General features: G+C 31.8%; 2 protein-coding genes and 1 long non-coding RNA gene across 5 annotated transcripts; 1 reads left to right on the top strand and 2 right to left on the bottom strand.

Moving 5' to 3' along the window:
• Positions 1 to 8: 8 nt before the first annotated feature.
• On the top strand, positions 9 to 1,972 carry LOC128921941 (uncharacterized). Its single transcript, XR_008471253.1, has 2 exons — positions 9 to 144; positions 256 to 1,972. It is a non-coding gene; the product is annotated as an uncharacterized LOC128921941 (long non-coding RNA).
• LOC105211783 (uncharacterized) lies at positions 1,650 to 8,340 on the bottom strand. Of its 3 annotated transcripts, none has more exons than XM_011183402.3 (11): positions 8,141 to 8,340; positions 7,094 to 7,354; positions 6,458 to 6,642; positions 5,469 to 5,648; positions 5,157 to 5,326; positions 4,453 to 5,090; positions 4,077 to 4,373; positions 3,885 to 4,000; positions 3,503 to 3,830; positions 3,336 to 3,437; positions 1,650 to 3,261 (listed from the first exon to the last, which is right to left on the bottom strand). In XM_011183402.3, the coding sequence occupies exons 2-11, from the start codon at positions 7,206 to 7,208 to the stop codon at positions 2,777 to 2,779; spliced, it is 2,616 nt and encodes an 871-aa protein (XP_011181704.2). In that variant the 5' UTR covers positions 7,209 to 7,354; positions 8,141 to 8,340; the 3' UTR covers positions 1,650 to 2,776. The 3 variants fall into 3 exon arrangements, with proteins under 3 accessions (XP_011181704.2, XP_028895749.2, XP_054086969.1); XM_029039916.2 differs by lacking the exon at positions 8,141 to 8,340 and adding an exon at positions 7,995 to 8,134; XM_054230994.1 differs by lacking the exon at positions 8,141 to 8,340 and adding an exon at positions 7,772 to 7,918.
• A 120-nt stretch (positions 8,341 to 8,460) lies between these two features.
• Positions 8,461 to 16,568, bottom strand: LOC105211782 (uncharacterized). The gene is made up of 18 exons (XM_054231812.1): positions 16,425 to 16,568; positions 15,460 to 15,624; positions 13,630 to 13,855; positions 13,370 to 13,567; positions 12,900 to 13,305; positions 12,101 to 12,258; positions 11,941 to 12,037; positions 11,508 to 11,865; positions 11,344 to 11,439; positions 11,087 to 11,138; positions 10,834 to 11,037; positions 10,660 to 10,756; positions 10,240 to 10,597; positions 10,081 to 10,178; positions 9,293 to 9,450; positions 9,134 to 9,230; positions 8,714 to 9,071; positions 8,461 to 8,654 (listed from the first exon to the last, which is right to left on the bottom strand). Exons 2-18 carry the CDS (start codon positions 15,552 to 15,554, stop codon positions 8,558 to 8,560), a joined length of 3,153 nt encoding a protein of 1,050 aa, XP_054087787.1. The 5' UTR covers positions 15,555 to 15,624; positions 16,425 to 16,568; the 3' UTR covers positions 8,461 to 8,557.
• Between the last annotated feature and the right edge of the window lie 1,055 nt (positions 16,569 to 17,623).

The following is a 17,623-nucleotide window of genomic DNA, read 5'->3' as shown; positions in this document are numbered from 1 at the left end:
AACAGAACTTTCGCCAGTGTTCGCGAAATTTGCCAACCATTTTTCAATGTTGAAGTGCTGCCAAGTCAGCGGAAGTGATGCAAATAATTTGAAAAATTTGTTGATATGCGATAAGATTTGTTTGTTTTTGTTCTAGATTTGATGGTATGTCGTAAATCTCTTTAGCAGTAAACATTTTCAAAATCATTACGTGTCTCTTTATTTACTAAATAACTGCATATATAATATATGTATGTATGTAATTGGGTTTCGCAGTTGCAACAGATTACGTGTACTTATTGGAAAAAAACTATAACGGATATGGATATGGAAATTTACATATACAATGCATTGCACATACACACATACATACATAAAGGCTAAAGCGATTTCCCGAGAAATACTTTTGATGAAAGACAGATTGGTGGATTATTTAACTAACTAAACGCTAAATGGCTAGTAAAAATTGTTCTAAAGAATGTGAATTATTATAAATAAATTACGATAAAACATTTTCGCTGGAATAGCGAATAATTTTTTAACAATATCACATAAACATACACACGTACATACGATTTTTAAAACTTTCGGTGAACGTTTTTTGCTCAAACAACTGCAAAATACATACATATCCGACAATCAGTTCTAAGGTATCGAAATTGCTTGGATTCTTCCAGAGATGAGAGGTCTTTCAGAGATATATCCCTATTTGGATCGATAAACAGCGAGAATGGTTGAGACATTCTCCTATCATTCTAGGGTAAATAAATATAATAAATATGTATGAACAACGTACATGGTTGGTTACGAGACATACATAAAGAGGTGAATTATGCTATGAAAGGTCAAACAAAACCAAAATTAGTAGTAAATAATATGAGAACTCTAATACAAATAATTTTGCGCTTAGTGCGCAGTTTTGTAGCATGTTTACTCTTTTCATCTGATCTTTTAGCGTCTTATTCATATAGGGTTAATGAATAAATTTTACAAAATAATTTCTTTTATGTTTGTAAATAGTATAAGTCGGGATTTCGTTAACGAGATGAATGCTTGCCTAAACTCTCATTAAATATTGCCCGTAACTGTAAAAATATACGATAGGGTTAATATTACAGCCTTCTAAACGAATAAGTACAAAAATTGGACAATGTGTGTGGTACTGACCACTTTTAGTTGATTTTTCATACATCTGATCGAAGAAATTTGAAAATGGACGCAATTGGATGACAACCACTTTCAATATAACGCTCGTTTTTAAACCCAGCGACAATTAACTCATCAGTTGAACTTCCATAACTCGAAATTCCATAAAATTTTACTATCGGAACAGAATTTTAAAAGAGTTCTTATATCGTATGGAGGGTAAAAAATTATATTACAAAGGCATATTATACAGACGTAAAGAGCCAAAAATAGCAAACTGCAACAAACAAAAAACTTTATGCGAAGTAAATAACTAAAACTGTGAATAAATCTATATTTTATAGCTTCTTGAAAAATGTATGTTTCAATGAAAATGTCTATAACTCGAGGTCTCTCTAAATCGAAGTTTTTTGTGGATTATGGTGATTCGAGTTAGAGAAGTTCCCCTGTATCCATAAAAATTATAATTTTTCTCAGCTGACTATACTTACAACCGTGTCATATTTTTGGAATAAAAAAATATGTTTACTTGATCGCTTTCAGCAATTACCTTTTGTATATTTTATTTAGTTTAGTTTTGCCACTTATTAACTTAGTGCTTATCAAATTACTAAAAACAAGGATAACAATTCTTAGTTTCTTTAAGGTTAGTTTTATCATTAAATGATTGACTTCATTTTTATTATTTAAATTAGTGTATTTTATGCGGTTTCCCGTTTGTATGTAAGTGTGCTATGTATTGTATAATTAGGTAAACACGCCAAATTCACAAAGACGTGAAATTACGATTTTGCACATTTTGCACTTAACAATAAAAACGGTATGAGGGTAGTTAGTTAATAGTAAATAGTTTATAATTTTAATAAGACATACATTTTAACATGCGAGTTATAGAATCTCGTTTTAATATTTGGTATATTTGATGTCCAGTTTTATAAGTATTTATGTATGTATGTATATATGAAGAATTTCTGTGTAAGTATAGACGTTTTTGTTAACATTAATTTTATATTTGTTAATTATTTATTAATATTACTTTAAGTTAAGAAATATGCTATAAATCACTTAAACGCTTAGCAAACACATAATGCTTACAAAAAGTAAAAAAGAAAATATAATAATAACCCCCTTTTAATTTTAATGAATATTTAACGCGGAAACGTAATTAATTTTTATGGAGCTTCTAAATTGTAGACATCCACTTCAAAAGCACGGTGACAAAAAAGAGCTATTAACCAAACATAGACGGAACAAAATGCATTCGGTACAAAACCAACTAATTTACATACTTAACCAACAAAACTTTCAACTTAATATAGAACAAATTTGAGTCAATAACTGGCAACAAAGTATTTTCAATTCTAAACAAAGGTCGCTGATTTTCTACTTTTGTAACTTGCATTTGAGTAGAAACTAAAAATATCGGAAATATCTGGACTTAAATATATATATGTATGTCTAAGGACTAACACTACAACAATAATTCCCAATTATTTTCGGGGCATGTTTTATGCTGTATTAACAATTAATAAATTTAAATTTGCCTGTGGTTGTTATAATGCAAAAGGCATAACCAAATTCGGTCAATTAAGTGTACATACATATATAGATAGATTATAAATTACAATAAGTCTTGAGGAGTAACACCATTTTACTCATGACGAACGCCGCAAATTGATAGAAAAGTACTAAAATTATGTAAACTACAGGCGGGCAAAACTGTGTATACAATGTTGGCGGTTTCCTGGCATTTGAGTCGAAAGTCGTATAGAGCATTAAGCAGTAATTCCACGGACGGTGCAGCAGTGACTTGATAGAACACTTTGAGGTGAATTGCCGGTATATTAAAGGCAGTTGAATTCTTTCCACCTGCGGCGTTCATATTCATTTGGCTATTATTAGTTATTGAAGAAGTTGAATGTGAATTGCCATCGGTAGCACAAACGCCATCCGTTGAATCGACGTGTGTCGAGTCTGCTATTCGTTTAGCGATCGGATAATCTTTGAGCAAACGATTGACTGTATATGTAAGTATTTCGTCTAGGTTCTCAGCACTAAGATTTTGTGCTAGACGGCAATGGTTGCTAAGTATATCCTCACTCAATTGAGTCAACTGTGTGGTGGATGAGGCTAAACCTGTACAAAAAAATAATTTCATAAATAATTTAATTCTCATTTATACGTAAATAGTATATTGCAGTTGAACTTACCTGTAGATACATAGCAGACAATTGCAGCGCAATTATTTTCATAGTTCCAACGACGGCGTATAGAGATGGTATAATCGCTTACGGAGCAACCAGTTTCTTCATCTGTAACGTTAATAAAATAATTAATATATTTAAACACTCTATAAAACACAACAATTTTAACTTACATTCGAAGCGATCATTGTGTGTATGTGCCCAGACTTGCCATTCCACCAACGCCTCTCGTGGCAGTGCGGGCACAACAATATAATCCATTATGGCGTTTGTTGTGCGTCGTTCCCATTGACGACGCGCTTCGGCTATAAAAGCTGGATGGGTCAGGAAACATATACCATGCACAACATCACGTAGTTGACCTTGAGCATTCATCGCTTTGGCTATTCGACTGATATGTCGTAAAGCCAACTTGCATTGTGGACGTATGCCACCCTCGATAATTGTCATACTACCAGGAACGAGCGCAATTTGACCAGATATATATGTTATTTCGCCCACCTGTAGTAACGGATTATATATAACAAAATCATTTGCATTCAAGTCACCGCTTACCCTGGTCGATTGACTGTAAGTGCCAATATTTGCTGGTGCCCAATGGGAAATTCCTTGTACATGCATAGTTTGGCGTTGTTTCAATTCACCGCTATTATTGTGCTCATCATTATAACCTAAAAGAATATCAAAATAGCAATAGAAATTTACATTGTAAGCATTTTCATGTTGCACTATGTATGCTCCACATACCATCTGTCTCACTTGTCGACAATGTTGGACGACGACGCATGGGCGTACGAAATGCAATCGCTTCCAATATCACATGACACTCCTCCGGTAGTGGACATTCTACACACACACGTGTGGGTGGATTTTGAAAGTTGATTGTTTGACCATAAATACGATTCAGTAAAGGATAATCGGCCATTGAACGTATATATATTGTAATATAACAGTAATCGGTTAATTCATAATTGTGCTGTACAGCTAAGTCCACCAAGGATTGCATAGCCAGCTGCATTCCCTCTTCCAAAGTTTCAGCGCAGCCTAACATGAAAAAAGAAAATAAAAAAAAAAATTATATATCATAATGTACATAAAGTAGTTTATGAAAGCCAGTCTTTACCTTGTATACCCGCCACCCATAACCAGCCCTTTTGATTAAATGCTGCCATTGGCTGATTTTTCAGTGGACGGAACTCTCGTTCTATTTTCATTGGACTGGGTGGTTGTGCTAACAGTGCGGTCGATATGCCCGCCGTGGCACCGGTAGATGATATACCCATTGATAAAGAACCACACACTGCGGCCGTACTGCTACCCAATGGACATGCTGTGCCAAAGCTGTTGGCAGCTGTTTGTAGTGAGGCAGCGCATAGCGCTGCTGATGAGGAAAACAACGAAGATGGTGTCGGTGGTTCATCGACACTAGCGCTCTTCGTCACAATCGGTATGGGCGAAGAAGATGTTGTCAAATGGCGTCCGAATGAATTGCTGCGCGATATCATCAACTCATTCTGACTAAGGGATTCACGTAAACGGGTCTCTTTCTCTATCAATTCTAGTTCAGTTTCACTAAGATCTGGGTCACTGAGGTCACTGTACGTCGATTCGTTTAGGTCACTTATATAGTCCAGAGATTTTTTTACAAAAACATCACAGCATTGAGTCGGTTCTTTCGAGTGCATCGACAATTTGGTGAAGTTTATATACCCAACCGGACATACTGGATCTGCTGAACTAATTATAGTTTGAACATCCTCACTATAACGCATATGATATTTGAAGAAAAAATATTAATAATTCAATTCGGTAATTCTATTCACTTACGCTACAATTCGTTGTTTAAACAACGGACAGTCTAAAGTAAATGTTTCATATTCACCACCCTCTCCGCAAACATTCAAACCATATTTATCACGCATCTTGAGTAGGTGAGGTTGTATTTCACGCAAAGATTTGCCCAAATGACGATCAGGAACTAAACCTAACGCAGCTACCTGTTGATGTTAAACAAATAAATATATTTTAAAGTATATAAGTAAATTGTAGTTAGCTAAAATGTACGATTTCAAATTAGATAATTATTTGGTAACTAGACACACATTTCTATATAATAAATTTTAATGTAAAAGTGCTTACTTTTATTATAATGGCATGTACTTGGCAATCGATCATTTCCTGCAGCAATTCAGTCTGGTCTCTCCTCCACAAATACGCCAGTGACACCAAATTTAGACGACTACAAACATTTTCGACTCTTACACGTTGGTAGTCAGAGAGAATGGCTCCAACAGCAACTGCTTCAACTTGCAATTCTTTCTAAAATTATATGAAAATTTTTATACACATATGAATTTTTAATATATAGTTTATTGTATTATTTTGTTTACATTCTTTGAATACAATTTGATCATAAAATTTTACGCTGCTTTAATGTCTCTGTGCAAGTTTTTCCTTGTCTCAATAATATAGTCAAGAGAACTATCTTATAAAGCCTTTACACTCTATACAATATTAATTTAACGGTATAGTTCAATGCTTTATAAAAAATAGTATTTGCAGATGCTCATACTACTCATTTGCACTCATACATACTCATGTACATAAATACGCAAGAAGAAGAATATGTATTTATTAGTGAGTTGTTTTAAAAAAAGACTTGGTCGCTCGTTTCATATAATATATGTATATAAATATATACAAATTAACATAACACTCATTGATATATACATGTGTATTCTCTAATACCATAAAATACGATTAATCCAATAGAAAAAGTAAACAAACAGCACAAGAAGTTGTTTTGAAGAGCGTGACAAAATACTTATTTTTTATTTTCATTATGTTTGTATGTATGTAAGCAGTCACATGAAAATCAAAAATTTAAATGCAGAATATTTGTATACTTTTCTATGTATTTGGACGCATACGTTAATACAGCACAATAACACAAAAGGTACACAAAAACAAATCGGATATATGTGCATAAATATTATAGATAAGGGAATCTGCAAAACGAATTTTTATACAAGGTTTATTTCAACTTTTTATCAATTTTCTCTATATTTGTATAGTCATTAGTTTAAAACATAAGCAAGCAATTCGACTTCATAAACTAAATTACTAACCTTGCACAATTCCAAAAGGCTGTACAAATCTTCTACTTCGTCATCATCTGTAGGCACATAATGTTTTCCAGTTTGTGTACTTTTGCCTTTAGTTTCTTGTCTATAAAGTGGTAGACCCATTGCTTTCGCCAAACTCTCAATGCCCATGTGGCCGACGGTTTGGTACATAAAGCTATCTAATTCATCTGCAATAAAAGTGAATTATTAAATATGAAATAGTTTTTATAAAGAAAGATTGATATTATACATCAGATCAATAAAATTTAGCGAAAATTTTAAATATTGAAATTAAAATAAGAATAAACGATACATAGTTATGTCGTTGTCCAATAATGAAAACATTTCTTTTTTTATCTAAGCGACACAGCAATTTCTTATTTGTTCAGAATTATTTTTAAACAAACGAAACCGAGAGTTTTTCAATTAAAGCGTTAAGCTTAGGGAAACACAAAAACCTTGCTGATAATGACATTTGCACATTTTTATCAATTGTGTGTAGATTACATATTCGTTTATCCTTACTTATTTATTGCAAATATGTTTAATTACAACAAATAGAATTTTAGACCACATTTTGTTTCCTTTATTATATAATGCAATATTTACGATCCATGCATATTTAAAATGTTTACTTACCGCGATCTTTTGGGTGTAGGTTAGCTAGTGCCACAATTTCATGGCCCTCTGCGACGCACTGCATCATATTGTAGCAGCTGTCTTTGCCACCACTGACCATTGCAACGACCCTCATTTTGGGATTTCTATCGTTACGGTTGAATCTATAAAAATTATCAAGACACTATTGATGCTCCGTTTCCCCCTTAATCTGTCATTTTAAGTGATTTATAACATAATTCGTTTTCTTTGACGGTGGTATTGATTAATTTGCATTATAACCTGAAAATAAGATTACAAATATATAATCGAAGTATATTTATTGAACCTTTAATAACCCCAAAGCGATTCACAGATAATGCATATGTACTAAAATAAGAAACGTGTTAGTACACTCTACTTTATATGTTACATTATTAAATATTGGGTCCAATTTTTCCCTCATGTTATTTGATGTATTTAAAGACCTATGTATACCAAAAAAAAAAATATATTATGAAATTCGATAAACTAATTTACAATATTTATGTAAATGAAATCCATCGAGCAGGATGAATTAAATTATTTTTTTATGTTGTTGAATAAATGAAACTCCACAGTTAAGTAATAAAAATACGTAGTAAATGTATGCAACAAATTATTTAAATAAAAACCTTTTGGAATTTTGATTTAATTAAAAAATGTTTTTCTTGAACTTACTTTGCTAATTGCAAATTATTAGTTTAAACTCAATACAAAGGTACATTCCTATATGGCAATTTAAAATTCAAGTCCTGTATGACTAAGCCACTTTTGTACCCACTACCCTTCCACTTGGAATATGTGTAGCACAACAAAAACAATTGTAACTTTCAACTAGCTTAATTTGGCCACATTTATTCTCTATCAGAAGTAGTGTTGTGCAATTTTAACTACTACATACCAAGAGTTCAGCGCCAAGTAACGACCAATAAATAAAATTTTAAATTTACTTTTTCCTATATTGCGATTTAAACATCATAACATTTAGGGTTATGTTGGATTTTTCACACATATATGTATACAAGATAAATAAACGAAATTCACTACCTTATTCTATTTCACAATCTTCACCGATATATTTATATCCTTTTAATCTAAACACATTTAATATTTTTCATATTGTACAACTAATCACTATTTATTTGTTGTCAAAGTGTTCATAATAGTCTGATACTGACGCAAATAACTTCGCAAATTTTCATTTCACTTTGTTGACTTTTTCGACATCACGTTGGTCTGATATCGTATACGATCTTTGCATTGGGTCGATTCCGATTATTTTCATTATTTCTACTTTGACATTTATTACTTACTTCCATTCTACTATTTCCAAAAAAATGATGCCATGTTTATAATAAAAACAAGAGTTTAAAATTATTGGAAGATTAAAATTTAATTATTATTAATAATTTCATCGGTACAGAAAAAGAAACTGTGGAGTTTTATTCCAAGTTATCAACCAATTTAACTTAGTTTAATTCGTCCCTGCAAGCCCATAATAACCGGTGATTCAACTTTCAAATAATCGATCAACGCTGTCAGTTCATTGACCGGAAGTGTTCTGGAAGGAAACAAAATATCGATTATTTAAAAACTTTCTAAGAAAAAAATAACACTTACTTGGGCGATGTTCCATAATTCGTGAACATTGAATATCCGTAACCGCCGGTGGCCACATACTTAGTAGCAACAATACGATAATCTCTAGCTGGAGATAATGGTTCATATAAAGGAATAGCGCAATCAGTGCAACGCGCCTCTGCCTTTACGACTCTATTGCCTTTAGCAGCTCGAAGATCGTACGTAACCCTAATGCCTGAACTATGTAAAAACCTATAAGTCTCATTGACATTATTTTCTAGATCAATTGCTGACACACTGTACTCCAAAGCTTCCAGCAAATATTTACCAGTCAAATCAAAAGTCATGAGATCACCTTCGTACGAGCAAAGCGCAAAAGCATCTTTGTAAGTAATACCTATAAAATATAACAATTGTTATAGATTATTTTGCGTAAAGAGATAGGAGAGCGGTTCTTACTGCCACGTGAAATGACAGCACTCATTTCAGCACTGGTTGTTAGGGCTATTGCGGCATTGGCCCACTTTTCTGTACTGTAGGGATCCAAGCGTAAAAACTTTAAGTAATAATAAGGAATAATAGTTGATTAGATTAAATGAATTTCAATTATCAACTTACAGCATGCAAAATTGCGTCAGTATAGAAATTCCCCACATTGCATTCAGAGTAAGCGCAGTTATTATTATATAATGTTACTCTGGAAGTGCCAATAACAACATTGCCCTCGGTAGTGATATTAGTAGCCCATACTTGTCTCAGCTTTAAAACTTCTTCGTCTAAAAAAAGATTTGAAATTATTTTCTGAGATGTAATTGCGATGTTTCTCTTGTTATATTTGATTAAAAGTTATTTATTAATTTAATTATTAAGCTGTATGCCATAAAATATATATATCACATAATAAGGGAGACGTTGTTTTATAAATTTTGCATTATCATTTACGACATTTTCTGCCGGGTTTCTTGAGAATGGAAAACGTTTTACTGAAAATCTCGATTGTTTATAGAGAAGTAATGTCTCAGTTTTACTAAATCAAAAGATGTTTGGAAAGACATTGAGTATGCGGGAATAGATTTGTTTATCGAAGGAGCCACTAAAGAGTAACTTGTAGAATGAAATTATGAAAATTGCTTTTGGTTAAAAAATATGTTTCATTAATAATATGTTTTGGTCTAACAACATACATTGATTGATCGTCAATCCAAAGTTGAAAAAATGTATATAAAGAATAAGAATATATTTATATTTTTGTTTAAAAGTATTTATATTATTACAGCATTGTTAAACAATTGTATTTAATTATTTATATTTCTCTTTGTAACAATTTCAAAATTAATTTTGCTTGATGGAGCAGTAAGACTCTGCCATATTATATATGATTTCTTAGCAAATACTTTATATCCTTCACTTTCGCAATACATTTATACGTTTCTCCTTTCCTATGTAAATTGGAGTTACTTGCGTTGTGTATGAAAGTAGTGCATCCAAGTCGGACATCTCATTTCTGTAAAATTAATATTGATGACATAATAAGATTCTTTCTTTTATTAAACTATTACACTTACTGCCAATCGGAACCATGATCTCTTAACATTGTGAAACCATCGCCGCCTTCTGCGAGAAAAACTGGTGCAACGATACGATAAATTTTCTTTGAATCAAAGTCTTCATAAATTGGTATATCGCATTCGACGCACCGAACTTTAATATCGACCACTCTTTCTCCAACTTTGTTAGTATAATTGTAGGTTATCCTAAGACCGGCTACTTGCAAAAATCTGTAGGAGCTAGTTACACCGTTTTCGAAATCAATTGGGCTAACACTGTATTCCAAAGCTTCTAACAGCTTATGACCAGGCAGATTGAATGCAGTCAGTTGGTTTTCAAACGGTGACATCGTCACTATGTGCGCATAGGTAATATCTATAAATACAATTTAAGAAGAATTCATTAAAAAACAAATTGAATACATTTATTTTACTTACTTCCTCTGTATAGAGGTACACGCAGCGCACCGGTGTTTACGATACCAATTGAAACATTCGTCCACGGTTTCTCCGAGTACGGTGTCAAGCCAACGAACTAAAAAGAAGCATATTACGTTTGTTTAAGCTTAAAATAGAAGTTAAAAGTTTTATATATCAATAAGTGCTACTTACAGCATGTATCATAGCATCGCAGAAAAAGTTGCCCAAGTTGCACTCATCATAGCTGCAGGTTGACTTTCTTAATTCCACTTTGGTCTCACCCTGAACAACTGCTCCTACCTTATCCATCTCTTCTTTAACTGGTTTAAGTGCAGCCGCAGTTTCCGGGTCTGTAGGCATTAATTGTACAGATAATCGTACAAATTTAATAATGGTCTACAGATTTATTGTTAATTTTATAAAATTACAATTTGTATAAATTAACTGTTGTCTTGTTAGCCGTATAAGAAATTGAATAATAAGGGACATAGAATGTGCTGTTTAGAGTTTAGAGGAGATGTTAAGTATCCATTACAGTGACTTAAAAATGTTTTGAATTTTCATTTTGATTGCATTTTCTAAATTTTTGCGTATATTAAAAACCAAAATATTAAAACCATTTGAATTTATTAAAATTTTACAAAAAAACTGCTTATTATAAAATCTATAAAATATTAAATTTAAAATTATTTTTTTCTTTACTATCGCAATACCGATATGCGTTTCTCTCTTCCAATGTATATGGGACTTGTATTTCGTGTGAACGATAAGAGAGCATCAATATCTGTCATTTCCTTTCTGAAATTTTCACAAAGATATTAAATATTATTTATAGTGGTCATATATATATACGCATTTGTACTAACTGCCAGTCTGTTCCATAATCTCTGAATATGGTGAAACCACCACCTCCTTCAGCTAGAAAATCTGGTGCCACGATACGATAAATTTTCTTCGAATCGAAATTCTCATAACGTGGAATGGCACAATTTGCACAGCGTACTTTAACATTAACGACTCTCTCACCAACTGGTTTATTGTAATCAAACGTGATCTTTAAACCAGCAACTTGCATATATAACTCTGAGTTAGTTATATTATTCCTGATATCTATCGGTTTCACACTATATTCCAATGCTTCTAAAAGCTTATGTCCTGGTAAATTGAAGGCCGTTAGTACATTTTCAAATGGCGACATTGTCACTAGATGTCCGTATGTTAGATCTATGAGTAGAAAGTTTGTGATTGGAACGCTATAGAAATATGTTAAGTAAGTAATAGAACAAAACGCGCACGTACTTCCTTTTTTTAGCGGAACTCGTAGAGCTCCTGTGTTTATTAGGCCAATCGAAACATTTGTCCATGGCACTTCCGAATACGTTGTTAAACCAGTAAACTAGACAAATGTGAATCCGGTTAAGTTCAGCAGTGTAGATAGTATAATTTGTAGAATACTTACAGCATGTATCATGGCATCACAGAAATAATTTCCCAAATTGCACTCGGAATCGCTGCATGTTGACATATCCAATTCAACTTTGGACTCACCAACAACCACCGAACCCTTTGCATCAATTATCTCCTTCCATGGCAGCATGGCTTTCAAAACGTCGGAGTCTGCAGAGCATTTAATAAGCTTTATATTACTTATATTTTTTAAATAATCAAAATCATAAATTACCGTTTAGTTTATTAGCCCTTTAGGAAGCGTGCAGTTAAACCATTTTTAAATTACAGTATTTTTTCATTTGTTCTACACTTTGAACGAATTTACTGGATGATTTTTTAGTATATTCGAAAACATGCACTGTTTTTTAGTTGAATGAAATATGAGGTTATGTTAGTTCACTCTACTTTTATATACTTGAACTACGATTTGTATGTTATTAACTAAGATAGTTTTATTCTAAACTACGGACGGTGGGGGAAGGGTTATTTTAGTAAAGCGGTCTTAAAACTAATTTGGTGTTAGGTCTTTTGATGGGAGATTTTCAGATAGCAATATTATATACACAAAATAGCCGGTTTGAATTTTCGCATAGGTGTGAATAAAAGTACTTTAATAAAGTTATTAAGGTTATGTCAAATGGTTTTAGTTTAGTGTATAAAAAAGCATAAAATATATGTATATGTTTAAATTTAGCTTTTTGCATACAGAAGTAGAAGTGTTAGTAATATTAACTACTTTAAAGAAATATAATCAAGCTAAATATATTATTAAAGCAATATTTGAGTATACAAAAATATAGCGTACTCACCCTCTGGTACATCTGATCCCATATAAATCGGAGCACCCGAATAGTCAACCACATTGCCATCATCGTCGAAGAATACTGTTATATTACCAACATACTTGGCATAAGCTGCAGCTTGCACGATCAAAACGCGATGTCCATTCTCATGCACCACCTCAGTTGGGTACGGACCACGTGGTTTGTCTGGACCAGGCAAATTATCACCCGTGTATAGGAAGGTGTGTGAGTGCGCGCCTACTATAACATCGACTTCATCACCAGCATGTTGTGCAATTAATTTATCCACATCATAACCGCAATGCGTAATGGCAATAATTATATTAGCACCCTGTGCTTTCAACTTTTTTGCTTCCTCACGTATAACGGCGCTCTCATTTGTGAAGATCAAATTACCAGTATTGGCCAAATCCTATGGGCATACAAAAAGCTATTAATAAACTTTAAACACGCAGCATTGAGTAAACATTACTTACATAAGTGGTTTCGAGTATAATGCCGATGACGCCGATTTTCCTGTTACTACGTTCGATTATTATGGAGTTTTTGTATTTACCCTGCATGTCCGGCTCATCTCTTGCGTCCATATTTGCGACCAACATCGGAGAATTGATGGTCTCCAAAAATGGCACAACACCCTCAATGCCGTGATCAAACTCATGATTGCCGAGTGTCTGTTGATTTAGAAGAAAATTTTGCAAAAAATATTTCTTTTTTATAACTTTTTTATGCTTACCATAGCATCTGCGGGCAACATATTCAGAAACTGACTCGTCACATTCCATCGTCCGATATTGTACCAAAGTGTGCCCTGGAAACTGTCGCCTGCATTGAAGTAAACCGCATTTTGGTCCTTTTGTTCGTGCAGCAAACGCTTTACCATGTAAACGGTGCGCGCATAACCGCCAATGCACTCTTCGCCAGCATCACACGTACCGCCCGATGTGTCCGTCGGCTCGAATCTGTGTGGTATACATGTGAGATATTTTAGTATAATTATGTCTTCAACTTAAAATGAGCAAAATCATTAATTAACTTATTTGCTTATGAAAAAATTAAAAAAATTACGGAAAACTTCGTAATTCAAGCCGCTGGCCTCCGGCGAAGTACTTTATATTATTTTAAATGCATTCTTAATATTAATAAGAATAAGGAAGTTTGAGATTATTTATTAAAAGCTTGTCTTTTTAACCAGAACCAGTACCTCGTTGTGCTAATAATTTACATCAATTTGTAAATCAAAGAAATGAACATAACTTAGCACGCATTGCTTTTAAAGATTAAGAAAAAATATTGTATATTCGTTGAAAAATCAAATCTTATCTTGTTTTTATACTTTTTAATTGCTTTTGTAAATCATCAGTCATAAAGAGGAAACTAATGCCGAACGGTTTGGTTTCGTTAACAGTAATATACACGAAAATATAAATGTTTCAATCATTGATTTATGAATTAATGGTAATGTGTTAGATTACTAAGGCATGCTATCATTCAATTAGTACCTACCACCATATTATTTTTTGACTGAACCATATTACTAAAGCCTTAAAGGACTATCTCTTTCGGGATGTGTAAACTTTTAGCTTAGATTAAAAAATTTATAGATTTTTACAACGTATAATTTGTTTTTGGTTCAAAAATTATATATTCTTCAAACAGTGCAATTAATAATTTCAATACTCCAGGGCATTTTGGGCTCAATGTGATCTCGTTTTTTTGTTTTTGCAACAATATTAGGTACAATATATTAAAGCAATGGCACGTGAAGTTTTTCAAGATAACATCAATGATATATTTTTTTATTATGCTTAAGTATAGATATGCAATTAAGAGTAATAAATATTGTTATTAAACATGTTTACAGAATAATCGATATTATATTCACATATGTATGTATGTATGTCTCCGGATAAAAAAAAAAACCATCTGCAAAAACTCGACACTTTATCTCTAGACTTTATCTTACTGCGGTTTTGTGGTTTCAACTGACTAAATGCATTTAAATAATATACATTTTGTTTTACAGATAAAAAACCTTCATTCTGATCAATACTTGAATCAAATATTCCAATTGTACTCTTTCGTATCATTAAAGTTTCGTTTCGATAAGTTCAGATGTGGATTCTTTACTACAAATTATATTGTTTAATAAACTATAAATTAAAAAAAAAGAAAAACAATTAGTTAAAAAATTAAATATTAAATTCATAGCATGCGACGAGAAATCTATACAGTTCTTACAACGATTATCTAGATCTCAACACATAATTTGATTCATATGGGCAGTATGATAAAGGCTAACTTCCTGTCATCTTCGTGGGAAAAAATTTACCTTACCAACACATTTAATCTCTGGACATAATCTCTGCTTAGATACGGTGCAATTGCATGCAATTTTATTATTTGCGAGACTACTCGAATTCTAAGTACACAAACGCTATTTCTTGTTGACTTTTGACTGACTTACTTACAAACACTTAATAAAGAATTTTTGAACATTTTTCATTGATTAAAATTATTTAAATCTTCACTCACCTACATATCTAAGATCTACTTCAATAATTACCTTGCGTGGAAGTCATTGATGTGTATTATGGATAACGGGAATATATCGGCACTTATAAGTGGCACGAATAGAGTGATTAACGCCAACAGTTTCATATTAGAATGCCAATATACTCCACTCCGCGATTTCGATAGATCAACACACCGCCACAAAAGAAACTGACAGCTGAAATATAATACATAATAGGAGCAACCATTTGAGATATTAAAGTGCTTAAGTTTAATCTTTATTGGTCATATATGCATGCATATGTACATAAATTATAATGCGATAATAAATAGCAAAAGCCTTTTTACCAGACAAATCAGGCCAGCTTTTGTATGAACGTACATAAATTGTGAATCACTAGAAATATTTAGTAAAAAATACAGTTATAATTAAATTAATAATTTATTTTAATGTCAATAAAGTGAAAATATTAAAATTCCAATTGCCCCTAGAAGTGTGCTCCATTCTAATGTTTATTTATTTATTTTATCAAAATATTATTATTATTTGCATTGTCGTTCATGTTGTGTACATCTGACGAGCCAAGTAATCTTTTTTCTGATATCTAAGCTTATTGATTTCAAATTATTATATTAATATTATATATGTACATACATCTATTATTATATAAGGATGTGTGAATTAATTTCTTTATATAATGGCTAGGGAATATTATTATTTAAGTTTATTCTAGTTTTGGACAATGTTTTATATTCCGCTTTTTTAGCAAATTTTTTTCAACGCCTTTATTGTGATGCCAATAATATAATTATACAATTGCTAACTTCTATAAGTATGTATACCTTTTTACTTTGATAATATCAAATAAAAAATGTGCATCACAATTTTGAGTCGTAAATACCTGAAGTGCATTTCCTAAATGCATTAACGCATACATATATAAACGAAAGAACCGTTTCCGATGTGCGACAAGTATGTTTAAAAAGTACGCATATCAATGACTTTAAACAACTTACCCCCTTTATATTAATACATTTGTTTACACTAAATACCGCCAGAATTTAAATCGCTACCTAATTAAAAAAAATGTTTCCTAAGTTAGAGATCACTGATTCCGCACTAATTCATATTTCTACAGAGCACTCACAAGAATGCATTGATAACTAATCTAAATACAACAGCTGAGATCGCATAGATCAACTGTCAAAACTAGCCAAAGTAAGTGTTGCCACAGTGCCAGAAAAAAAATACACCAAAATACCTGTGGGGTTTATGATTGGTAAGACTACAATTTGTATAATTGACAGTAAATGCTATTATTTAAAATTTGACGCCAATAAATACTTTATGGAATATTTCAACAGTTATTAGGATTTGATTTCCTGTATTGATTGTTTTTTTTGGTTCATTTTCGTTTAAAAAAGGGTATTTTAGAGAAAAACTTAATTTTAAAAAATACACCATAACTAAATTAAGAGCTGTCAGTGATTTAAGTGACATAAAAGTTTGGAAAAGGAAAATCAGATACCGAAACATTTAAAACTTATTCACTTGAATACTTTTTTATTAAATAGAAAATGCCGTTATTTATTTTGTTTTGATTTTATTTTTCATTCAATTAAATATTATCATTATTACAATACAATTGTAAATCCAGCTCAATTAATTAATTAATGTAGATACAAACTCATTATTGTTGTATACAGTGACTATAATCCAGGTATGACCTGTATATGTACAAAATATATAAATACCTTTATACATATTGACAGAAAATAAACTATTAATAGTATTATTTACGAAAATGTGTGGTGAAGTGTCGTGGCTAGAGTTTAACATATTTACGAGATTATGAGTGTAGAATTATGAATTGAAGAATTAGCTAAATATAATTAAAATGTGTTGTCTTCTACAAGACAGCAACTCTAAATTGATTCAAAAATAATAAAAAAAATGTAATAACAAAATATAGCGAAATATAGTGTGAACATGAAATGTTGCAATAGTTCTTTAGGAAATTTAAATCAATTAAAAAATGCCATAAAAATAAAAATCAACAAAATCAATCAATTATATTAGTCACATATATATTTTCCTTGAAATGGACTACTAATATGCACTATACAGAAGAAGTGTTGCAAATTTCATAGTTATTTTGGGCTTAGGAAGTCATTTGAGAAGCGACTCTTTTAAAATACGCCAGTTTCCTAAATCG

This window comes from Zeugodacus cucurbitae, chromosome 5 (assembly GCF_028554725.1).
Source record: "Zeugodacus cucurbitae isolate PBARC_wt_2022May chromosome 5, idZeuCucr1.2, whole genome shotgun sequence".
Taxonomy (NCBI): Eukaryota; Metazoa; Arthropoda; class Insecta; order Diptera; family Tephritidae; genus Zeugodacus; species Zeugodacus cucurbitae.
Note: the sequence above shows the minus strand (reverse complement) of the source record. Positions and strands in the feature narration are given on the sequence as shown.

Bases quoted from the DNA above. Each gene is read 5' to 3' on its own strand.
- LOC105211783 (XM_011183402.3), bottom strand. From the start codon at position 7,208: ATGAGGGTCGTTGCAATGGTCAGTGGTGGCAAAGACAGCTGCTACAAT. The intron at 6,643-7,093 runs GTAAGTAAACAT...CTTTTATTGCAG, and splicing joins CCTACACCCAAAAGATCGCG to ATGAATTAGATAGCTTTATG. The intron at 3,831-3,884 runs GTAAGCGGTGAC...CCGTTACTACAG, and splicing joins CTTACAGTCAATCGACCAGG to GTGGGCGAAATAACATATAT.
- LOC105211782 (XM_054231812.1), bottom strand. From the start codon at position 15,554: ATGAAACTGTTGGCGTTAATCACTCTATTCGTGCCACTTATAAGTGCC. The intron at 12,259-12,899 runs GTGAGTACGCTA...AATGCTCTGCAG, and splicing joins GGGATCAGATGTACCAGAGG to ACTCCGACGTTTTGAAAGCC. The intron at 10,179-10,239 runs GTAAGTGTAATA...TTAATTTTACAG, and splicing joins GATCATGGTTCCGATTGGCA to AAATGAGATGTCCGACTTGG.